General features: G+C 38.6%; 1 protein-coding gene across 1 annotated transcript; it reads right to left on the reverse strand.

Moving 5' to 3' along the window:
* Nucleotides 1–741: 741 nt before the first annotated feature.
* On the reverse strand, nt 742–6,761 carry LOC133818439 (uncharacterized). The gene is made up of 11 exons (XM_062251305.1): nt 6,604–6,761; nt 4,953–5,200; nt 4,236–4,445; nt 3,397–3,477; nt 3,103–3,189; nt 2,926–3,021; nt 2,680–2,733; nt 1,643–2,568; nt 1,496–1,544; nt 1,350–1,389; nt 742–1,164 (listed from the first exon to the last, which is right to left on the reverse strand). Exons 2-11 carry the CDS (start codon nt 5,193–5,195, stop codon nt 1,013–1,015), a joined length of 1,938 nt encoding a protein of 645 aa, XP_062107289.1. The 5' UTR covers nt 5,196–5,200; nt 6,604–6,761; the 3' UTR covers nt 742–1,012.
* Nucleotides 6,762–26,229: the final 19,468 nt, after the last annotated feature.

Raw genomic sequence — 26,229 nt, forward strand, 5'->3', positions numbered from 1 at the left:
CAAACGAGTCGAAGAAAGCTATTTCAAGAAATAGGTCGAAGGAAGTTGTTATTCTGAGTGACGGTTATAACTATTTGCAATTTGAATTCAAATACGGGTTATTCTGAGTGACGGTTATAACTATATGCAATTTGAATTCAAATATGGGCATAATTGATAATAGATATTTATGTAAAAATATAATGTAAGTGGATTTTAAATTAAAAAAAGACATGACTCTTTCCTAATTTCGTGGATGAGATATTTATGAGAGTTCCTACTATAAATATACGGAACATATTATTCTATTTTGGGAACTTTTCATGATTTTGTCCATCAAAACTCTGAGAAAATAACTGTAACATATTCTCTGTAGTTGCGAACTAGGTAAATTTTAATCACTACTATGTAAAAAAACTCAGTTCATCTTTAAAGCTTAAATTGCTCTTTTCCTTAGTTGAGGAAAATCTTATTTATTTTCCAATTTAAAAATATTTAATATTAAAAATTGAATGAAAGTTAATATTAAAATTTATTTTTTTTCCTTATTAAAATAGAGATATTTTGTTAATATGAAAACTAATCTCGATCAAAATTGTATTCAAATTATATTTTTATAGTGATTTGTAAACTAGGAAGTAAGTTGTTATTAAAATAATCAATAGAGTACTAAAATAGTATAATCTCGTCCCTTTTACAAAGGTATAAGGTATACTGTACTTCGTAAAGGTCAAATTGTAAATTGTGAGGAATAGTCGTAAGTAAACATAAACGTTCAACCCCCAATTACACTGGAGTAAATAGAATGCATTCATTCGAAGCTACCACAAAAGACCTTTGCGACAATTATAAATCTATGGGTAGTCATCAGCAGCATTTAAGGCATCTGAGAAGGCCCCTTATGGTTAATATTCACAAATGGTTTCATATATAACAAATGTACAGTCACGTTATAATTTAAAAGCAAAGGACACACAGCATAACTTCCAAATCTTCTTTCATCTAATTTTGCACCTCTCAATATTGGGGGACACTAGCTTGTAAGACTTGGCTCAAGGCATGACTTGGCAAGCCATAGTAAGCCTGGATCGTTTCGCTTCAACACTAGATAAGTTTCTGTCTTTCCCATTTCATCTGACACGAGATCTTCGTAGAAGCCAATCAAAACCAAAATTTCTATGGCAGCTGAAATCACCACAAGAAGCAATTATATAAAATATTAACTATGTGGACACACAGTTGTAACATGAATAATATCACAAGAACAAAAGGAATTCACAATTAGACCCTTTCTGGAGGAAGGGAAATCGAACATCCTTTTTTGAAAGTTCTCATATAATGGGAAATCCTACAAAAGAGAAAATAACAACCTTTGTAGTTTGCAATATTCCTTTTGATTATTGGATTAGCCTGCAATGCATATTCCATTTCACGTTCAGGATAACTTATAATGAAACACCTAACAAAGGAAAATCAAGTCTCATGAAAACGTAAACCAGGGTTAAAATGCTAGTACCTTTCGCAGTCTCCTGAATTTAATCTCTTCCGGATGTTCAATCACATTGCTGCCAGCAGTTAGCAACCTTTAGTAAAACTATATGATAAATGTGTAACAATACATGTACAAGCTATGATCTAAGAACTATTGAGCGAGAAGAGTTACCTTATTATCTTAAATAGAGTTTGGAGGACTATAGTAGCCTGTGTTGGGTCGGTCTCAGCCCGCAGCACCTTAATGGCCTTCTGCAAACGACCACAAAGAGCTGCAACAGGGTCTTGAATTCTTTGTAATTCTTCATCATCAGGATCTGGTTCATCAATTTGCATTCTTGATGGTTCCACTGGATGCACCAAATTATCATCAGGATCAGGTTCTGCGAGCATCATACCATCTTCCTGAGACTCACTTGGATCAGCTTTTATATAATCCATACTAATTAAAGATACATTATCTTCAGGTCTCATGACGTTTCCTTGCTCAAAGATATCCATCTTCACTTCCAAATCATCAGGATCGGGTTCATAAATATTCTTCTGTCCTTGAATATTCATCTCCTTACAATGAAAAGTTCCACGTTCAGCTAAAATGCAATGCTTCAAACTAGTTTCTGAATCATCAGGATCAGGCTCAAACTTGTTCTGATAGCCAGAATCATCAGGATCGGGCTCAAACTTGTTCTGATGGGCAGATTCATCAGGATCAGGCTCAGACTTGTTCAGACAGACTGAATCATCAGGATCAGGCTCAGACATGTTCAGATAGCCCGAATCGTCAGGGTGAGGCTCCTGATAAGGTTTTGAATGAACCTCATTCAAACTACAAGAATCATCAGGATCTGGCTCTTCGTGGACTTCAGATATTCCAAAACTATCGGTCGAAGCATTTTCTATACGGCGATAAGCAGCAGCCACTGCGGCCATGCGAGCACTTTCCAACTGATCTGAAACATTTCCTCCAAGCTTTTGGGAAAAATGAAAACCTTTTTCATCATAAAACTCTTCTTCTTCAAAATGGTCAGAATGCCTCACTCCACTCAAGGTGTGACTTCTAGATCTTGTCCAATCTAAGCTATCAGCTTCTTGGTTAAGCTACAAAAAGGACGAGGTTAAACTTAAAGGAGTCTATGATGTAGCCTGTTAATGAGAATTTAAACCATCGTGTTTACTTGAGAAGAATGATGAAACACATCATAACTGTACCTGTTTATTCAGGTTAAAAAAGTTTGCATCATGTTCGGAGTATACCATGTGAGCCTGAAATACAGATAGGAACAGTTTAGCGAATTCCACAACAGCAGGTCATCATTTATAGACAGCATAACCTTTTGCCTGCATGTACCAGGACATGTGCATTCCCAAGTGCACACAAACACAAACACAATTTGACTAAATTAACCTTGCAAGTTATCTTCTATTTGTGTACGTGTTAACAAAAACTGAGCTTACAAGTTCATGGAGAAGAGTTTTCTTGATACTCTCATACTTTCTAAAACCCTTCAGATCATCAGTTCGAAGTCGTAAAGATATCTCCTCTCCATTATTCTGCAATAGCAGAAACCAAGAAAACATGGAGCAAATTGCAAAGAAACGTACATAATTTTTCCAAACCGGTAAGCATTATACCTTGTTAAAGCCAAGCAAACATTTTGGACTTATACCCACATAACCAACAGGAGCCATCTCAGTCATAATCCCCACACGCCAGCGATGCTATGAAAAGTAGAAATGAAAACATTTGACATCAGATTTGACAGGCAACAAAATAAACCCACTATTACAATTGTTTATGTTACACTAGTGTACTTCTTTTTTTCTAGATTTCTACAGTATAGAAATAATACTCAGCCGCTCTTTCTCTTAAGTTCTTCTAAAGTCTATCACAACATTCTACAAAGAATAGATTAGATAAAATGGTACCTTGTTCATGATGGCAACAATTCCAGGATCTGCAGCAAGCATGTGCATTCTTTTTAATGCCTCTGATGCAGGAGGGTTCAACTGAAGACAAGCATTAACCAAATTAGCTAATAAAACATTGCAGCAATGGGTTGCTCGATTTTCTTTCCTATCCTTCTTATAATAAGATACATATCCAACAAAGGATGGTGAGTACAAACCAGAGAAAAGATAAATGTTACAGCCAATGGATGCAATTTCGAAGAAAAAAAAAATAAGAATCTAGAACACAATTCAAAGTTGGATTTCTTCAAAACAACAAATAAATCTAATATAAAAGTAAAAAACTGTCCAAGTTATAGATTTATGAGATAACAATTATTGTTTAATAATTCTCTGAGGACACAGTAGTTATAATATTATCTCTAGACAAGATCTCTTAAAGTTATTTCCATGGCTAGAATAGATTAGAAGACACTGTTTGAAGGTAGGCCTGGATAATAAAAAAATATTAACATAATCATTAATAGCTAATAAGATACTAGATATCTAAAAGCCAGGTTTCTTAGTCTTTACCAACTAATAAGCAGATGTGAAGCCTCCTAAATTAAACAGAACCACTATTAGTGCATATATTCTGTCGCCAATATGAAAACTTGCCAATTATTTTCTCTACAAAGGATTTACAACTCCACAAAACTCCTGGTGAAAGTGCGGTAATATGTTCAAAGCAGCAAAGTGCAAGCCTGGTCCCTTTACAAGTCTTATTTTCTCACTTCCCTTCCAAATATGAAAGCTAATCTAACAAAATAAAACTACAAAAAAATAACCATAATGGGGACAAGTAAATTCAAGATTACCTCTATTCCTGGCAATTGAAGTGTTCGAAAATCACAGAAGATATAAGGTCCTGCAGGAAGTTGTACTGAAAACTGATGCCTATTCAAAATGCGCTGCCTCAGTCTTTTTTCCTCTTCATCAAATCCAGCTATCTTCCAGTTTCCTTTAGTTCCTTGTAAAACTTCTTCAACCTCATTTTCAGACACACCCATCATTCTAATGGGTTTTCCCTGAAGACAAGAACAGGTTATTATTCAATATATGCATCACGTGATTGTAACTGTAACCAAATCTCCTATAATACATTTTCCAATGTCATTGAAAGGACCATTTTAGCAAAAAATGGCTAAAATTTGGATATGTAAAACCCCATTTTTTCTAGACACATAAACAGGGTAAGAAAGAGGATAAATAACTCCTGTGCATAATAACAGCATCCACAGAAATGTTGGGACATAAAGAGCATCCACAAATGAAATACATCTCAGCACATAAACAAGCTTGATTAAACACTCACAAAAGATGTAAGAAATGCCTCGTGTAGGTATCTCCCATATGAATTGTGGTGCTTCTAAACCCTAATTCTCACTGTTTTGGTAACATAATTTATGGACTTTCAAGCACAAGCAAAAGAATCAAAACACTACCAAACTATTTAAGATGTCTCAGAAAGACTTGAAATTCACTGTGTTAAAAAAATGTAATTACACGTAAAGAATAATGGGAAATAATGATACCTGAATTACATAAGTTTCTTGTAAACTCAACCGTTCATGCTCATTCGAAAATGGAGTTAGCAATTGTGAGCTTTTGTTCGAGAACTGTGGAACAATAAACCGCATAGTATCTGTTTTAATATGAGTCAACTTTTGCATTTCATGGCCAAGATCCTTGAGAGTGGCACTCGGATTCATCTGCACAGTAAACTTCTTTCCCCTCCATATGACTGATATATTGTGTATGCTCTGAGGGTCCTCCATGTTATCTGCAAAAAATGCGCCAGAATAGTTTCTGATTATTTATCAATAGGTTCTTCATACAAATAATGCTGAACTACACCAAATTTCCGACATCTAGGAAATAACGAGCCAGAGCTAGATCTAAAAACCCTTCACAAAGGAAAATGCTTAATACTTAAATGTGTGTTCAAGCACAAAAATTGTCAAGCTATATTGCTCTACGATATCTAAATCAAAATGGCCATAAAAGTAATAGTAAGAAAAATAAGTTCAGTGTTTTTCATTTCTATCCATTCAGGTGCTTGCTTACTGTTGATGGAAGATTCTCATCAACGAAATAAAATAAAATACGTTCACCACCAATAATGCATAAGAAACAAGTTCCAATGGAATGGCAAAAATACAAATGACCAACTTCCACTAAAACGTTTTTATTATGTTGAGCTCTTGCGCCTAAGACCCCGCCTTCTCTAAAGGATCAAGGACTCATGATTTTTTAGACTCCAATTTCTAAGCTAATAATCCTTTGATTTTAGGGGTTTGGAAATCGTAAATTATCTAATAGGTGGGGAGTTACAACAAAAATGGAGATAAATCTGGCCAAGTTGTTTATCAGTTTCGTGTCATGTCCTTCTCGAATGCTTTCCTTGCTAGTATTTTACGGATGAGCTGGTCACTTTTTTAACTATTATGTGTGACTAGCCCCTTAGGTTCTTACTCGACAAGACCATGTATTCATGTTTTCAGGTTTATATATCGAAGAGATAAACAGGTGTAACACTTGAACTACAACTACAGCACAAATTTTTGGTATGCCCAATATAATTAGCAAAATTTAGAAGGGAAAACACATTCCTTGATTGATTTTTGTAAAGCTTCTTATCCCTTTCTCAGCAGGGATTAGTAAATGTGTCTATACAGTTAAACTAAATTAAGTAACAACGATAGTCAGAAAATATCTAAGCATTAGTTACTATCTTCATGTTTGAAAATGATGCTTTCAATTCAAGCTAGCACTCTAATGCACTCAAGATGATGTAGAAACACAAATGGGCAAGCAGTTAACTAACAACAATAATCAAGAACTATGGTAGCAATTTTCTGGTACAAAGAGTCAAAAGATGATGTTCAACAGGCCAAATATGACCACAACAAAATTATGAAACAAAACAATAAACCCCATCAAAATTCCAACTTTACAGGCACAAAACGTGTTGATTGGTTCTTAACCACCATCCATTTGATCATAACCCATAAAAATTAATAAAATTGAGCTAAAAAAAGATCAAAGAAAAGCAGCGAAAATTCTAAAAACATCTACCAAAATTTTCATCAGAAAACCCATAAATGAGAAAACTAAATCATCATCATCATCATCATAATAATAACAATAATAATAATAAATCGTTTGGAATTCATGTAAGCTCACCTCCTACTTTGATCAAAGTCAATTTTGCTCTGGAATTTACTTTTTCGTTGGTTCTAAATATAAGAGAAAAATCTTTGTGAAGAAAACAAATAAATTATGGGCCGTGGATTATGATTTTATAGGACGCGTAGGATAAGATGCTGTACATGTTAGCATAGAGAGAAGCTACATGCTACAATGAACTGTTGTGAATTTTTGACGTATTACGCTACGTATGTGCTGTCGACGACACAAAATACGGTACATTGACCGGGAAGAATCTAGAACAGACGAGCTCAAACAAAAAGAGTAAAAAAATTGAGCATGTGCTCAATCTTTAGTTTAAGGCGTCCACAATCTTATATTTTATTAAATAAATTTTAATTTATAAATGTAAGTTAGGATTTTTTTTTTAAAAAAAAACTAAAAGAATATTGCACCCATCTTTTTTTCATTAAACTATTATTAATTAATTAACTATTAGCAAATATATTATTTTAGTAATTGAATTAAATATTCTCTTAAAATATTAAGAAATAATAAAAAAAAAATTAAATACTTCAAATTTTAGAAGTACGAAATTTATTAAGAAGACTTCTATCTATAACATAATTTTTTTTCTCACTACACACGTTTCTATTTAAATTTCTCTTAAATTGTTAAAAATTCTTTCAACTAACAATTTATAAGGAGTTTAAATAGAAATAAATGTGTATAGTGAGAAAAAAAATAATGTTATATATAGAAGCATATTTAATAAATTTAATGTTTCTAAAATTTAAAGTATTTAATTTTTTTATTAAAATTAATAAACTAATTAATATATAAGTGATATTAAATATTTTAGAAGTATAATAAAAAATAATTTTTTAATATTTGATAAGAATATTTTGTTCAATTTACCAAAATAATATATTTGGTTAAAAAAAATAAATGGGTGTTACATTATTTTTTTTGGTTAAAAATCTGATATTACCCTTATAAATTAGGTTTTATTTAATAAAATATAACATTAAGGACCAATGTAAGCCAAAATATACAAATTGGGGATCTAATTGCTAAAAAAATGTTGGGGACTGTTGACTGGCTTTTAGTCAACTGACACGGAGTCAAAATAATTAATTCGAGAGTTTTCAGTAGAACAATCAATAAACAGTAAATGGGTCAAGAACCTAACATTAATGAACAATAAATAATAAAGAACATTGGAATTTATAGAGGCTCGGCCCCAAGAACTAGTAATGACCTACTTCCTCTTAAATTTGTATTAATCTTACAAGTTCACACAAGATCTCATAGGACTACAAGTGGATTTCTATGTGTAAAAGACAATACAATAAGGCATAATCACTGTTAGGTATAAACATAGGTTGTTCGGTATCTTTCTAAATACTGGTCGGTAGGCGAGTTCTTCAACCTCCTCCACCATGGTGGAGGGTTTGTATTTGTAATGTTTTGTTGGCCCAGGGGCTGCACACGGCGTAACTGATGATGGAAAAATCCATTTATTCTTGCAGGTAGTTATAGTCTTATTTTCTAGGAGGCTTGATCGAGTACTTAGGGCAGTTAGGCGATTCTTACGAACTTCTAACATGTAACTTCTTCTCATTGACCAGGTTTTGTTGTCCATCATACTGAGCAGTTGAGCCTTTGGTGATATTCTGCCGAGTAGTAACTTGTTGTATACCTTGCAAGTATACACCGACCAACGTGCTGGGGGGGGGGGGGGTCTGCTTAGTCTACTCCACGTGTTCAAGCTTAGTGCCACGTCAAATATGTCAATTTTGGGGATAACACTTGCCCCCCAAGTTTTCAACGATGCTAAGCAGCATAGAAACTTTCTTCTGGGGACCACCATGTCTAGCCTGGTCTGGGGTATATGTTCCTTGCTACGTGGCATAGCATCTGGTACAATTAATAGCCTAAGTATTTCTTCAAGTTTCCAAGAAATGACTTTTCACTCTTTCCCACCTCTTTTTGGAACCATAAAGCATCATGATGGCCTCTCTTAAAAGCTGTACCGACGGTTGTGCAGTTACCGAAGAGTGGGCTGGCATGTGAGGCAGTTGAGGAGACGTGACTGGTGAGAGAGACAGACTGGAGGCAACTGAGGAGACTGCTGAGTGGATGGATGCATTAAATTGTGGCGGGGTGAAGCTCATTTTTTTTTCTATAAATAGAGGTGCCCAATCCTTTCTTCTCTTTTTACCATCTTCTTTACTTTACGCAAACCAGAGCCAAACCAAAAACCCTAAACCTTCTCCTCCTAGTCTGTTCGAGAGCTAGTCTGTGCCCTGACTTCTGCGTCTCACCACCTTCACACCACGAACACGATTCTGGTTCCATACTCCTACAGCAAGTAATTTTTTCAAACTTCTCTATTTAACTTTGCATTGTGTGTGAGAATTTTTTTTCCTTTTTCTTTGTCTGCGCTCTTTATTGTAGTCGTGGGTGGTATTTGCATGTTGCTTGAATTTAGGTTTGAATGAATATTTTGGGTAGTTCTAGGAATGGGCTACTCGTATTAGCCTTTGATTTCGTGAAAATACTCCTCACGGTGCCTTTTTCTGATTGATTTATGTTTGTTGTTCTTAATGAACATGAAGAACAGTTCTTGAATTTTTTTTGAAACTTTTTCGTTTCCTCGGCACTTCTTGTTCTTTGATCTGTTTTTTGCTGGTTGTTGCTTCTCACTATTCGTCATAATATACTGGTTGGTATAATACAAAACGTATACACCGACCAACATTGTTCTATGCTCTCACCTCTTCCTTTCCCCCTTTATATTGTACGCGCAGACCGCTGGGGATGTGATCACCAAGCTAATATCAACTTGTCACCACAATCATCGTGCAGAGGTACTGACCAGCCTCAAAAACCCCTTTGCCAGCCACTAATATGGCTGGGACAAAGAATATTGCTCGTGCGAATGATGAACAAAATCCCCACATGGCCCGCTGTGCCACCGTCACTAGAAATCAAGAGGCACCGCGCACTGATGAAGGGTCAGTCAGATCTGGCTAGAAGGAAGGCTCTGAGCTAGAATATGCCATGGAGATTTATACTCAGGCTATTTTAAACCTGTCTCAGGAGATGGAAGAGCCCCCCTATACTTGGCTCTCACTAGCACCATTTCCGACAAGTAACTAGAGAACGTCAAAGAGAATTTCAAACTTGGGAGTGCCACCATTCTCAAGCCCATCGCCCAGCAGAGGGCAAAGAATCCTGGATCTGGGTTCTGCGTCTGGAACAGATACCATATTACTGCTAGTGCCACCCTGCCTTTACTGCCATACTTTCAGAGTGTGGCAGATTATTTTGGGATTTTCCCTACCTAAATTAGTCCTAAAGGTATTAGGTTTATTTATGCTCTGTATGTCCTGTATAAATCCGATGGCTAGGTGGTGCCCTCCACGCATGAAGTAAACTATTTGTTCGACCTCAAGTCCAGCCCCTACTAGGGCCACTCGGGGTATTTCTATTTTATCCATAGGGATTTAGACATTTATCTAGCCAATACCGAAGCCATTTCTAAGGTTGGGAATTATTTTAGCCAATATTTTGTCACTACAAACATTGTTGCCAATCATCTTTCCTTTCAGGGTAACGGTCCTTTTAGCTGCCCGATGCCTACTAAAGAAATGGAGAAACGGGCTCAAAATCTGGCCGCTATGGAACTGAGCCGCAAAGACCTAGTCACCTTTAATGCTAAGGATAGGCTCGTAGGTGTTGGACTCTATCTTAACCCTAAGGCAAAGGGTAAGGGCAGTACACCCAGCAAACAGTCGCCCAACAAAGAACCACCAAGAAAGCAACCGCCCAGCCAAATGCTGCCCAGCAAGAAACAAAAAAACACCACTGTACCTCCTGCCAAACCCTGCATTGCGCATCACACCCGGAGTTCGACTAGCATCTTTATCAGAGAGACCACTAAGCAGAGTGCTCCTCAAGTTATCGCCCAACACGGAAAGGGGAAAGAGAGCGTATGGATATCGACTCGTCATAGAGCGATGAGGATACCCCACTTGGGGCCACTAGCTGCTCGGAGGGAGCGACAAAGACTGCATATTTGCACTTATTTATAGTCTGCTTGTTTATTTCTGCATATTTCGACCCTGCTCGTTCTACTTTCTGACCTCTTGTTTTTGTTTTGTAGATATGTCATATGCTTTCTTTAAGAAGTTTGCCCCTAGAAAAACTGGTAATTCTGGTGGAGAGACTCCTTCAGCTAAGTGTCAAAAAATTGATCCCCCTGCCAAGACCAACGAGCAAGCAGAAAAGGCCCCTGAGAAGACCCTCACCCCCAAGAAGCTGCACACCCCTCTGGAAAAACTGGGGGGGACATATTTCTTTAGGCGAAACTGGTCAGGGCAAAGGCCAAGCAACCTCTACCGAGGAGCCCGTCCCTGCTGCCCCTGTGAAGGAGCCTTATGCCCTGAGTCAGGCTCAAGAGGGTGATGTTGAAAATCCTGCAGAGGAGCCCAACGAACCCCTGAAAAAAAAAGCCTTAGCAATCCATCAGGCGCACATGAAGAAGGTATCCGCTGCTCAGAGAAAATTCATGGTCGGCCTGGGCACAAGATCTTTAGAGAACATTACTAGTAATGGTCTCCAAGATTTCATCTGGGTGAGTCCTTTATCTGCTCAGTGTTTTGTCAATTTCTCCCATTTGTTAAATTTTTTGACTTCCTTCTTTAATGTTGCAGGGCTTCTTAGAGCATAGCTATGCTCACCACCGGGTTAAGATGGTGAACAAGCAGGTGGGTAGTTTGCTGAAGGAATCTGAAGAGAATGCCTCTCCGAAAGCCCAGATTGAACACATGACCAAAGAAGTTGAAGGCACCTCCCAACAGATCCAGGAGCTGAAAAAGATTGTGGAGCGGTTCTTGGCAAAGAATGAGGATCTCAAAGTTGTCGCTGAGAAAAGGGAGTTATATGTCAATCAGTTGGAGACAAGGGTGGAGAAACTCAAGCAAATAGCCCTAAACAACACTAAGGAGGGGAGGGCAGCCTAGAATAAAAAAGAAGACTTAGAGGAGGCCTTAAATGTCGAGAAAACTGCAAGGGCCGCCGATGTAGTGGCCTACAAGGCTTTTGGCATGAGTACCTTCTACGACTTCTGGGTGCGTAATAAGGTGGTCAACTACAACTATCTAGGAGAGGCTTTTGATTGGCTTATGCAATATTATACTAAGTGAGAACAAGTCGAGGCCCAGAATGTGTCTACCAAATAGATTCTAGTTGTTCAGGATCCGACTTTCTCTGTCGTCAAACAAGATAATGTGGGGGAGCATGTTAATACACCACCCCCCCCCCCCCCCCCCTCCGAGGATTTTGCTCTACCCTCCGATTTGAATGCTTCAATTGACACATCTGCCCCTGCCAACCAGCCTCAAGACCCACCTGTCATCTAGCCCCAAGACAACCCGGGCGTCCAACCCCAAGACCAACCAACTGACCAGCCTCAAAACCATTGAAGTACTTAACATCTCTAGCTTTTATTTTATTTTTGCAGAGATAAAATATGGCTGAATTGAGCAACTTTTATTCTCAAAATTTCTTTTATTTTTGTAAAGAAAACATGGTTGAGTCGAGCATCCTTTAATCTCAAGCAATCTTAACACTTATCTATGAAATTCTTCTTGATTTGATTGTATATCTGCTCTTACCTTATTTTATATTACTGCTTGACATACTATTTTCTGGAGCTATGCGACTCTATTTGTCAGATATGTTCAATTTTTTTTGAAAGAGTTGTACATAAAAACTGTTTAGCCCCATCTACATAAATTGTTTTATGACTCTTTTGTTGCCTGGTACATAATGAGCAACGCGCAAGCACTTTAACATTAATAAAAATGAATGTTGTAAGTCCTTTTAATTACACGCTTTTTCCTTTGTTTGTCCATGTATGACTATGGTGCCCCCCAAGTGACCGAGCATGATTCATAACTCTTGGGTTATCCTCTTGGTCACTTGCTAACTAACTAGAGTTGCTCATAATAACCTGTTCAGGACCACTAGGTTTGCCAAAACCTATAAAGGTTTCATACACTGCCGACAATACGTAAAATATTTCACTAGTTAGCAAGATAATCATTGTAAAGTAAGGCTTGTAAAAATGGACAAAAATTGTGTCTAATTGATTAAAAATTAACCATACAAGCTGTGTCACTGCAATCGTACCTTACATTCATAAATACTAATTATTACAATAAATAGGCAAATCGTGCCTGTGCGTAATTAATATAGCTAACTTGAGTTGGTCGGTGGTAGGGGTAGTTCGTGCCTGTACTAGCCAATCAACTATCACTTAAAAGTGATCTTTATTGGTAGTACTTCCTCAGGTGTTCCCCATTCCAGTAACGGGGGATAGGCACTAGTTGGAGATCTTTGCGTACCGTGCTAGCTTGTAGATGCCGGGCAATACTATCTCTGTAACCTGGTAAGGACCTTCCCAGCTTGGACCTAGTACTCTTGCCCAGGCATCTTGAGTTACTGGGAATATTCTTTGCAGAACTAAATCACCTACGTCGAACTTGCGTTCCTTGACTCTGGAGTTGAAGTACCAGGCAACTTTTTGCTGATGGCCAGACAGGCGTATGTTGGACCTTTCGCGTCTTTCTTCAATCTAGTCTAAGGATTCGGCTAGCATCTGGTAGTTATGATCTTGGTCGTATGCCACATGCCTATGATATGGGGTAGTCACCTCAACTGGCAGCATTGCTTCATACCCATATGTGAGTGTAAAGGGGGTATCACCAGTGGTTGTTCGCTCAGTAGTTCTGTATGACCAGAGTACTTTAGGCAATCTCTCAGGCCAATTTTGTTTAGCATCTTCTAGATGCTTCTTCAGAGTGTCTTTGAGAGTTTTGTTAACTGCTTCTACCTGCCCATTTCCTTGAGGATGCGAGATTGCTAAAAAGCTTTTTGTGATGTCATGCTTGGCACAAAAATCAGTGAAGAGTTGGCTGTCAAACTGGGTGTCATTGTCTGACACTATTTTCTGGGGTAGACCAAATCTACAGATTATATTTTTCACGACACAGTCCAGTACTTTTTTGGAAGTGATGGTTGCCACTACTGCATACTGTACTCCCCCATTTCTCTTTGGTAATCGACCAATAAGGTCAATTCCCCAATTGACAAAGGGCCATGGACTCTGCATTTGAGTAACCTCATTTGAGGCTGCTCGGGGTATCTTGGCAAACCTCTGACACTTGTCACATCTTCAAACATATGCAAAGGCATCTTCATTCATAGTTGGCCAGAAGTAACCTTGCCTTAAAATCACTTTGCCCCCTAGCGTGATTCCCGCAGAAACCCCATGTACCTCTTCCAACAACCATCCTGATTCTGTTTGGTTGAGACATCTCAGCAATGGCATGGAAAATCCCCTTCTGTACATAACCCTGTCTAGGATTAAGTATTGAGCAGCTTTCCTCATTAGTTTTCTAAACTCGTTATGGTTGCTAGGCAGGGTTCTGTGCTCTAGATAAGTTGCAATTGGGGTCATCTAAGATGGAGTGTTGTCTATCAAATGGACCGGCTCTGGTAGGTTGATACTAGGTTTGACTAGGTACTCAATGGAGACTAGGTTGGCCTTGTCCACTACAACACTACTGGCTAGTGCATTTGCTGTTGCGTTCTATTCCCTCGGTATCTGGTGGATGGTGTATTTTTTGAATTGAGCAATCAGATCCTTGATTTTTCTATGGTAGTCCATCATTCCCCCCCCCCCCCCCCCCCCCGGGCAGTATACTCACTGAGAACCTGATTGACAACTAGCTATGAATTGATGTATATGTCACAGAATTCAGCCCTCACTTTTCTCTCCAACTTCAGGCCCGTGATTAGTGTTTCATACTCTGCTTCGTTATTAGATGCATTAAAACCAAAGCGGAGTTTACAATGGATGCATTGCCCTCAGGCATTATTAATGTAAGACCGGCCCCAGACAGCTGTTTGGTAGACGAACCGTCAACATGCAGCTTCCAGACTTATGCTTTATTCTTAGAATGGATAGTACTAGACTCTGGTTGTTCAATGTTCTGCTCAGCACCTGTACTGGGCGGTGGTCTAGATTCTGATGGTTACTTGACCATCTGCTCGTCTAGCTATGGTACACCTGTACACTTAGCTACAAAGTCTGCTAGAGCCTGACCTTTAATTATTGTCTGAGGCTGGTATCTTACCTCTTGTTGTCCCAGCTCTATTGCCCATTTGAGTAGCCAGCCAGAGGTGTCCGACTTCTGTAGGACTCGGCGTATTGGCTCATCGATAAGGACCTTGATGGATGAGCCTGGAAGTATGGGCGAAGATTTCTAGAGGACAGGAGCAGGTAGTAAGTTAATTTGTCAATTAGAGGGTACCTGTTTTCTGCCTCGATCAACTTTTTACTAACATTGTAGACTGGGTGCTGGACTCTATTTTCTTCTCTGACCACGACTGCAATGACAACGTGTTCCTTTACTGCCAGATATATGCACAGTTCTTCACCTTCCAAGGGTTTTGAAAGGATCGGGGGTTGTGCAATTTGTTTTTTTAGAGCTTGGAAGGCTTGTTCGCACTCCTCAATCCATTAAAATTTCTTGCTCCCCCTGAGGATGTTGAAAAATGAAACACACTTATCAGTAGATGTGGATACAAACCTACTTAGTGTTGCTATACGCCTTGTCAGGCTTTGCACGTCTTTGATCCTGGCTGGTGAGTGCGTGTCCAGTATTGCATTTATTTTCTTGGGATTTGCTTCTATTCCCCTAGAGTTCACTATAAATCCCAAGTATTTACCTGAACTTACACCAAAGAAGCATTTTAAAGGGTTCAACTTCATTCTGTATTGCCTTAGAATGTTAAAACATTCTTCCAAGTCGCCAATGTGCCCCCAGCCTTTTTGGACTTCACTAACATATCATTAACGTAGACCTCCATGTTATTCCAATCTGATCTCTGAACATACGGTTTTACCAGCCATTGATATGTAGCTCCAGCATTTTTCAGGCTGAATGGCATAACTCTATAGCAGTAAAGCCCCACGTCTGTGCGGAAATTGGTGTTCTCCTGGTCGGGGGGATGCATGCTGATTTGGTTGTACCCGAGTAGGCATCCATAAATGTTAAAATCGTGTGACCAGCTGTAGCATCCACCAGCTGGTCAATTCTTGGAAGTGGGAAGCAGTCTTTTGGGCATGATTTTTAAGTTTGTGAAGTCTATGCATACCCTACATTTGCCATTAGGTTTTGGTACCAATATAGGGTTGGACACCCATACCGAGTAAAAGATTCCTTAATGAAATTGTTATTCCAAAGTTTCTCCACCTCCTCCTTCAACGCCTTAGCCCTATCTTTATCAAGTAACCTCCTCTTCTGTTGTATGGGCTTGAAGTGGTTGGTATTAATATTAAGAGTGTGGCTTATAACTGTGTGGGTAGATCATAACCATTTCATCATGGAACCAGGCAAAAACATCTAGGTTGTCACAAAGGAACTGGATCAAAGCGGATCTTATGTCCTCGGACAACCCTTTCCTCACCTTGACAACCCTGGATCAAGTGGGACTTCTTTTAATTCTTCGACTAGGCCTACTCCCGTATCAATATCCCCAAAATGGGGGTTGATGTCCTCCCCCCCCCCCCATGTTTTGGGCTGCATCCTATTTTTTTATTACTGGGACCTACAGGCTATGTTGTGGAGACTAAATTTCTTGCTTTTTTCACTGAAGAGTTATAACATTCCTTAGCTACCAATTGATTCCCCTTGAGACATCTGATACCTACCTGAGTTGGAAACTTGACGAGCATATGGAAGATTGAAGTTATTTCTCGGAGGTCATACAGGGTTGGTTGCCCTATCATGACATTATATGGACAGGGGATGTCGATTACAACAAACAAGGCCATGACAGTGTTGCTCTTAGGTGCTGCCCCCACCGTTAGAGGTAGCCTTATGCTTCCTGCTGGGGCCATGCCGCTTCTTGTGAACCCATACATAAGCTGCTTGAATGGCTCTAGATCTTTGATGCTCAACTTCATTCGCTCCAGGGTATTCTTGAACAGGGTGTTGGTGGATGACCCCTGGTCAATCATCATTCGGGCCAAAATCATGTTGGCAAACTAGACTTCCACAACCAAAGGGTCATTATGTGGATGACACACATGCCTAGTGTCTTCCTTGCTGAATATGATGGGCTTACACTCATAGCGAGGCTGTTTGGGAGTATGCTCCTGGACAGCCAGTGTAACGCCCTACTACCCTAGAGCCGTTACCATGTGATTTTAAAATGTGCCATTAACTCGCTAATCAATTTTTTAGACTTAGAAGGTGATTAAATCAGAATAAAGACTCATTTAATGAGAATTAAGTATAAAAGGTATGGACATCCATTAAAGTTATACAAGTGATACACTAGGATCCCAAAATACTATTCCAAAAACATATTTACAATTCAAAATTTACTTTACAGTCGACCTAAGCGACAAAGTCAAGTGTTTAAAATATTTCCCTCAAACGACCCCGGCCGTGGCAGCTAGGTAGGTCGTGGTGACTAGTTAGGCCGAACATGTACGCGTCGCTCCATGCCCTCCAACTCATGCTTGGTTGGCCTTTCCTTTTCCCTTACGTGCAACATAGAGCACCCGTGAGCCAAGGCCCAACAAGAAAACTCCACACATAGAATATGAAAATTCAATCCAGTAAGAGCACAACTTTAAATAGATAACAAACTATTCACATAACGACCTATGCTGACCCAAGTGCTTTACCAGGCACTGGGTTCACGGTCTTCACCGAACGGGTGAGTACAACACCCTAAATGGCCATGCCATGGTGGCCTGCATTCAACATGCTTGTTTTTTGTTTGGCCTGCATTTAGCATGCTTATCGCTGTTCCTGGCCTTCGTTGATCCCGGCCTTCGCCGATCAATCATAATCATGAAAACATAGCATAGCAACTACAAATATTCACTCACAACATTAAACACAAATAATCAGGCCATGCCCTGCTCCACGGGCACAAACAGTTGTCTTACCTGTGTTCCGAGCTGACTGACTAGTGTGATCCCGAGCATGATCCCCTAAACTCGAGCCTTGGTGGTAAGACCTAGTCACAACACAGTAATAATAAACATTCATCAAGCCCTAAACCAATTAAGAATTTCAGAATAATATTCTAGCCTCCAAGACCTCGACTCCTACTAAACTGGGTAGTAGGATCCTTCCTGAGCCCTTAAATTTGGGTTCTCGAGCTTAAAACCATATATTGGCCATTATTCCCTATTTGAGTCACGGCCCAGCCCCTAAGGGTCGCAACACACTATAAGTTAGAGAACCTTGGGGCTCTTTTCTGGGGAACACGTGTTGCGACGTGGCCTACTTGCGTTGCGATGCCTGGGAAAATTTCAGAGGCTCCCAGCCTCTTTGCACACAAGGGCCGCGGCGCCTGAAGAACAAGGCCACAGCTCGAGCCCAAAATCCAGAAATCTTCATGCATTTATACAAGCAAAACTCTCTAAAATCTACCCAAATCAAACCTTAAAACCTAGAATTTAGTCTAGAATTCATACCAAAGCGACATAACTGGTATAAGCACCCAAAAAACTATCCCTTAGCCTTACCAAAATCCAAAATCAGACCTAAAGTTTGAACCTAAACAAAGCCTATAAATCACAGCAGAACAACTCAACAATTCAGTATAAAATCCTTACCTCAACTAGGGACTTCAACCCTCAGCTAAACCCAATCACTCCAAGCTTCAAGCTTCCTCAATTCTGAGCCAATTTCTCCAAAGATCTCACCAAAGTTCCAAGCCTAGTGAGAGAGAGTGAGCATCGAGAGAGAGAGAGAGAGAGAGAGAGAGAGAGAGAGAGAGAGAGAGAGAGAGAGAGAAATGATGAGAGAGAGAGTTGTTTTTTCTGATTTGTTCTAGAATCCTAACCCAAGTCCAAGTCTATCCTTAGCTGCACAATGTCCAAAATGCCTCCAAGGGAAATCTCTTCATTTGCTACCTCTCGCTAATTCCTCGAGTATTCCTATAAATCCCCAGTTAACCCCGACATACTTAAATAACCACTAAATAGCTTCCTGTTACCTGGTAAATTCCGAACGCATACTATGTTCCCAAAATACCCCTAGGCTCACCCCAAGTCGGGTATTCGATCCCGTTGTGACTATTCTGCTCCCTAGAACTGTCTCGAACCACACATCTCAGATACATCTCCACAATAATGTGGTCTTAAGCACAACACACACACATAATCACATTTATATCCTCAATGGGCCAAAATTACAAATATGCCTTTATTAATAAGAACGGGCTTCATGCATATTTAATTCACCTAAACATGCTTTTCTAGTCATATAATCATTTAATCCAAGTAATCACATACTGATACACATATATCACAATTAACCATGTAATAACATAATTAAATCACTTATTGCCCTCCCGACACGCTAATCAAGGAATTAAGACTTATTAGCAGTTTTGGGACGTTATAGCCAGCACATTATCGTCCTGCTCATATCTAAGAGAACGAGCATATTTTTCTCGTGCCTTGTTGGTATTATCGGCCAAATGTGGTCCTCCATAGATCATATCTAGCTGAAAAGTGACTGGCGATGGTAAGAGAGGTTGATTACCTTGATACTATTGCGGGGACTATTACTGAGGATGTTGGTCGACAGTCGGCCATACATACCTCTTCAGATGAGCATTGTTCTGCCGAATGAGGAATTCTATCTCTTCCTTCAGGTGGTTACATTCATTGGTTTCATGACCATAATCATTGTGAAACTAGAAAAAGTTATTCATATCCCGTTTGTTAACATCCTTCCTCATTGGTGGAGGTCTTCAATACGGTATGACCATCTATGTAGCATTGAAAACATCTACGCGGGGCTCCAACATGATGGAGTAAGTAGTAAACTTAGGAACATATTCTCGTGTTTTGGGCTGCTCGGTAATTTTAGGCTTCTTGTCGTCATTTTGATTATAACTGCTTCCAACCCTGTTACCACATTTGATGTTTTTGGCCCCATTTTTATTTTCCTCTGTTGTGTTAGTGGTATTCCCAGCTTCTGTTTTTCCCTGCCCAGCAGCTGCTTGAGTAGGATTATCTACCTTCTGTTCAACTTCCTCAAGCTTAATAAATTCTTCTACCCAATCAAGGAATTCTTGGGTTGTACAGACAAACTTCCTCTTCAAGCTGCTCCAAAATAGGCTTTTTACTTTGATTCCTGAGTTAATGGCTATCAATATACCATCATCGCTCAAGGATTTCACCTTGGTGGCCTCCTGCATAAAATGTTGAATGTAGTCCTTTAAAGTTTCATTATCTCATTGTTTTATGTCCACCAGATCATTCGGCTCAGTCGGAAGGGGCATTGCCAAAGAAAATTAGGAATAGAATATGCATACAAATCCATCCCATTATGTAATTGACCCTTGATGCAGCTTGAAGAACCACTGCTGGGCAAATTCTGACAGGGTGGTAGGGAAGATCCTGCACCTAGCATCATCTCGAACCCCCTGAAGATCAGTTTGTAGTTCAAAGTTATGAACATGGGACACTGGGTCTTCCCATCTAGTTTACATCTTCCATGTTGGCATCTTGAATTTGACAGGTATAGCCAGCTGGTTAATACGTTATGAAAATGGGGAACCTCTCTGCCTCTCCATTTTAATGTCAGTCAACTTGGGAGTTGTCAGGTCTCTTACCAATCGCGTTAATAGACCAACTAGGCTTGGATGTTTGGGTCCGCAGCTACCTGGGGCTGCGCTGCATTGCAGGCCTCATCCATTCTTAGGTTTCGAACAGGCTCAGGAGGAGCTATGTTATTCGAGTCCTAGTTTTCCCTGCTAAGATTGAGAGCATCTTGTAAATCTTCACCTCCCTTGGGCCCCATTCGGTTGAATAAAAAATTTGGTCATGGCCTTCCCCATCGTTTTGGCTATCTGCTCAGCCTGGTATTGGAGGTACTCCCTGGAACCATTCACCCCGGGGTGGCTGGTTGATCGGGATATCCTGCCCTTGTGGGACAAACAGTCCTTAGGGCTGGTTACCCCTCTGATCCTGATTATTATATTAGCGGACTTGACTCTCTGCCTCCTCATGATCATATCCATCGGCATAGTGGGGTCTGTATGCATTACTTACCTCTAGCTCTTCCCTGTTGGATCTTGGTCGGTATTCTTGGTGTTGTCTATACCAACCAGGCTATTATTGGTTGTTTCGGGGTTGATCACTCCTATTCGGCGCTGGTGCTCAGGGGTTTCCATCCCGACCTACAGCACCATGATTTCTATCATGGCTACTGCCCTGAGATCTCAACCTAAAGTTTCCTACTTGGTCCTATCCCATGAAGCGCCTTGGAAGGACCTGTTCATCAGCTTGTAAGGGATGCCTAATGTTATTGGCTTGGGCGCCTTGACCAGATCAGTGACTCTTGGTCAGACCCTGATTCCCATTCTGAGGTCGAACCTCTGGCCCGTTCATGACTCCCTCACCGAAACCAAATATAGGAGGACGTTGTTGATTGTGAGTAGTAGTTCTAGCTGCAATCCTCATACCCTGAGTATGCTGCTGTTGCATGTAATTGCGAATGGATTCAACAGCCTCCCTGGTTCGGCGTTCCATGTCCTCTTGACGGGGCTGCACATCCTAGGCATGTCGATCCATCCTTTCTTGAAAATCTCTTTTTTTCTTTTTCTTTCGAAAGCCTCATTAATGGCTCCTGGGCGGTAGCCCGCCCCTGGTTCATAGTGGCAAGCTAATCCTGCATCTGTCCCATGACCTCCCTTATCTGCTCAATTTTGGGGTCAAGTCTTTCAATATCCATGTTGGGTTCATACCATCTAGGACCTCCAACTCTCGGTCCTGGTTGGTCAGTACCCCTTACAGCACCTCCACCTGAAGCTCCTGCGTTAGTAACTCCTGTAAAGGTAGTAGTCCCATGCCCAGCTTTAGTGGGCACTACAGCCTGCCCCTCGGTGCCAGGCGGGTTTCTGGGTGGCAAATCAGCTCGCCCCCTGTTCAGATTGCTCATTGAGGGAACGCGGTGTGACAATTCATCTTCGCACTCCGGAGGTTCTTGACTTGATCTTCTTGTTGAAACCACCATCTCTGTAGTAACGAAATACGAATGTAGTTGTTCTTGCTCTCAATGAAAGCACAAAAATGTTGACTGGTTTTTTAGCCAACTGACGTGGAGTCAAAATAATTAATTCGAGAGCTTTCAGTAGAACAATCAATAAACAATAAATGAGCCAATAAAGAACACCAATTTTTATAGAGGTTTGGCCCCAAGAACTGGTAATGACCTACTTCCTATTATATTTGTATTAATCTTAAAAGTTCACACGAGATCACATGGGATTACAAGTGGATTTCTATGTGTAAAAGACAATACAATAAGGCATAATCGCTGCTAGGTATAAACATAGGCTGTTTGGTATCTTTCTAAATACTGGTCGGTAGGCGAGTTTGTCAACCCCCTCCATGTATTTATAATGTTCTGTTGGCCCAGGGGCTGCACACGGCGTAACTGATGATGGAAAAATCCCCTTATTCCCGTAGGTTGTTACAGTTCTATTTGCTAGGAGGCTTGACCGAGTGTTCAGGGCTGTCAGGCGCCCTCTGCAGGTAGTTAGGCGATTCTTGCAGACTTCTAACAGAGAGTGTAACTTCTTCTCACCGACCAGGTTTCGCTGTCCATCATACCGAGCAGCTGAGCCTTTGGTGATATTTTGTCGAATAGTAACTTGTTGCATACCCTGTAGGTATACACCGACCAACGTGCTGGGGAGTCTACTTAGTCTACTCCACGTATTCAAGCTTAGTGCCACGTCAGATATGTCAATTTTTGGGATAACAACGACCTAAGTGATACAAGTGGTAAAGCTTGGGGACCTCAAGTGTTATTTATTATTATTATTTTTTATAAAACTCCCACTGTTATTCAAAATCTTATTTTCTTGGTTTATTTATTTTTTATTATATTAAAGGTAGTAATCATTTGGTAAACATGTTTTTTTTCTAAAGTATCGTTTTGGTACTTTTTCCTTACAATAATTCTCCGTTGGTATGCTATATTTTGAAATCTTACATATTTGTACACTAAACTCAAATTTAAATAATAACATTTTGCTAATTTAATCAAACTATTCTCAATTATATGAGTTTCAAATTCAAATTTAATTACTTAATTACATATAATCGATGACAGTTTGGTCATATTGGTAAAAAATTATTTATCAAATCTGAGTCTAGGGTACCAAATATATATGGTTTTAAAATACAAAGTACCATATGATCATTATTAAAAACGAGGGTACTAATACGATACTTTGCAAGAACACAGGGTACCAAATTATTAAATTTCATTATTTTAATTGTCAAAGTTTGAGGAATTTACCGAAATGGCTTTCCCAAATATTGGAATCGAGGGCTGCTATTTAGCTCCTTAAGATGTACAACAACACATGAGCTGGCACCCCATAGTTGGTTAGCGATACCCCATAATACTTATTAAATTTAAATATGTGGAATCTGATATTGAATTGTATCAATAGCAGTATGCCACCTCCTTGTGGCATTGGACACTTGTGGTGTTCCCTAGCAATTCTCTACTGGAATTAGCAAAATGACATTTTTCTTTTTTCTTTTTTTTAGCTATTAATTTTTAAAAAACTGATGAAGTAGTATTATTAACTTTTAAATCACAAATTAAAATATACACAAACAAAAGCCTTAAAAAATCCTTCAGAAAAACACAAATATCTTCTCTCCTCCTTCATGTGAATTTTTTCTTCTTCATTGAAGAGACAAGAGCATCATCCTTTCTAAATTCATAATTTCACCAGCAGCGAGCTTCGGCCACCCTCAGCAGTGATGACATAGTTCATTCCCTCTTGATGTCTTTTTTATTCTTCTTATTTTCATTATAATTTTCACTTTCACTCATTCCCTCACTCCCTAGAACCCTAAATTACTCTTTTTGTTTTAAAGAAAATATTATAGAAGCAACAATGAATGACTCAACTACATTTTTTCAACACTCATCAAATGAACAAGTAAGATTAGGATTATGAATTTGATGGATTAGAATGATTTTGATTTTGATTTTGACTTTATAAATGTAAAAATTAAAAAGAAAAGTGAAGATACTATAACTTTTAGTTTATTTTCCTTGTTAGATATCATCATTGATCTAAAAATTATATGAACCCTGACTTGAAAATTAAACTAAGAGACTTATGAAACCCAAAAAGTCACCTAGTGTAATTAAGGGTCTCTTCGTAAAATTTTCTTCTTGATGTTAAAATACACTAAGCAACTTGTTGTGAACCTTTGGGTCTCCTAGTGTGATTAAGGGTTCTTAGTGCAATTTTCTTCTTGATGTTAAAATACACTAAGCGATCTTTTGCGATGCATTAAATTACCTAAAAGAGAGAATGCTACAATGGATGACCAACAAGGAGAGAAGAATATAGATGAAGACCCATAAATAACTTTTCAATTACTTTACCTTTTTCTTATCCTTTATTTTTTCATTATAAGTTAAATGCTTTGTTACTCCATGACTGTAGGATACACCTTCTTATGCACATGCAGACTTTGTAGATGGATTCACCACACGAGAGAAGGATATAGATAGTGAAGCATTTAGACCTCATTTATAAGAGACTCTCCAATTGCACTAAGAGACCCTGAAAAGTAACTAAGAGACCTGAGGGTTGCATTGAAGCATTTATACCTCATTTATAAGAGACCCTAAAATTGGACTAAGAGGCCTTGAAAGTAACTAAGAGACCCTGAGGGTCGCATTGAAGCATTTAGGCATATTTATTAAAGACCCTCAAATTGCACTAAGAGACCCTGAGGGTCACATTGAAGCATTTAGACCTCATTTATATAAGACCCCTAAATTGCACTAAGAGACCCTAAGGGTCGCATTGAAGCTTTTTTAGACCTCACTTATAAGAGACCCTTAAATTTCACCAAGAGACCCTAAGGATCGCATTGAAGCATTTAGAGCTCACTTATAAGAGACCCTTAAATTGCAATAAGATACCCCGAAATTGCACAAAGAAACCCTATGGGTTGCATTGAAACATTTAGACCAGACTTATAAGAGACCCTCAAATTGCACTAAGAGACCCTAAGGGTCGCATTGAAGCATTTAGACCTCATTTATAAGCGACCCTGAAATTGAACTAAGAGACCTTCAAATTTCACCAAGAGACCCTCGAATTGCACTTATAACATAATTTAGTGATCAAATTACTAATAAAAGGGTTTACATTACTTGTAATTGGAATTTATATAAATAATAGTAGGACTTATACAGTGTAACTCAATGATTAAATCACTTACATAGTCTAATTAAATGGTCAAACTATTAATAAAAATTATTTTATAATGTAATTAAATAATTAAATTAATTATAGTAACACTTTATAATATAATTAATTATTCAAATCACTTTCATAATTAATAACTCGTGTCGCATTGGGTCTCATTGGTTCGCATTGGGTTGTATAGGCATATATTAGGGCGATCCTCAAATTGCCTAAGAGACCCTCAAGGTCGCGTAGAGTTGCCTAGACTATAGCATTTTTATGCACATGTATCAAAATCTTTACAAATCTGACTTGGTGCCATCTTACTGAATGTTTCACTAACCAACTTATGAGTAAATTTAATTTCATACAAATTTGATCAACGCCTATTTTTTTTTAGACTTTATTCACTAATTCAATAATTAAACCACTTACATAGTCTAATTATATGGTGAAATTGAACTTTTATAATGTAATTCAATGATGAAAGCACTTATGTAATGCTACTAATTGGTCAAATTACCAACAATACAATCTAACTCAATAAGTAAATCACTTATACAATATTATTAAATGATCAAAATATTAATAATTTTTTTATAATGTAATTCAATGATTAAATTAATTATAATAACATCTTATAATATTAAGAGACTCTGAAATCGTATTAAGAGACCATATAATTGCACTAAGAGACCCTGAATGTTAGATCATTTAGACCTCAATTATAAGAGACCCTCAAATTATACTAAGAGACCCTCAATGTCATGTAGAGTCACCTAGATGATATTGGTACACAAACATAAATGCACTAATAAGAGATATAAACCTCAACAAAGTTTGCATAGATTAAAACAAGAAACTTGAAACATGGTATTTACAAATGAAACATAGTATTTGCAAAACTACATAATAATAATAAATCACATATGAGTTGTGTTTCTAACATCTTATGGCACATATCAACTTGGACGCTTTTACGTATTATGTTTTGATTGCCTACATGCCCCAAAATTATAGTCTCTTAGAAACTTCACATTGGGAAGGTATGTAGTTAAAACATACAAAGCAACATGATAGACCCCATCCAACACTATGATTCAAATAGGATTGCTTAGTGAAATTGGTCAATACTAAAAATTGCACTAAGAGACCCTGTGCAACCCTAACAGATCGTCTTCAACATCGAGATGAACCTATTTTCACACAAAATTTTTATGTTTTCAGCAGAAAAATATATATTTTATGCTAAATATAGTTATATAACTCTAAATAATGAATACCCAATTGTTAAGAATGAGATTCAAGTCA

Source organism: Humulus lupulus, chromosome 2, assembly GCF_963169125.1.
Source record: "Humulus lupulus chromosome 2, drHumLupu1.1, whole genome shotgun sequence".
Lineage (NCBI taxonomy): Eukaryota > Viridiplantae > Streptophyta > Magnoliopsida > Rosales > Cannabaceae > Humulus > Humulus lupulus.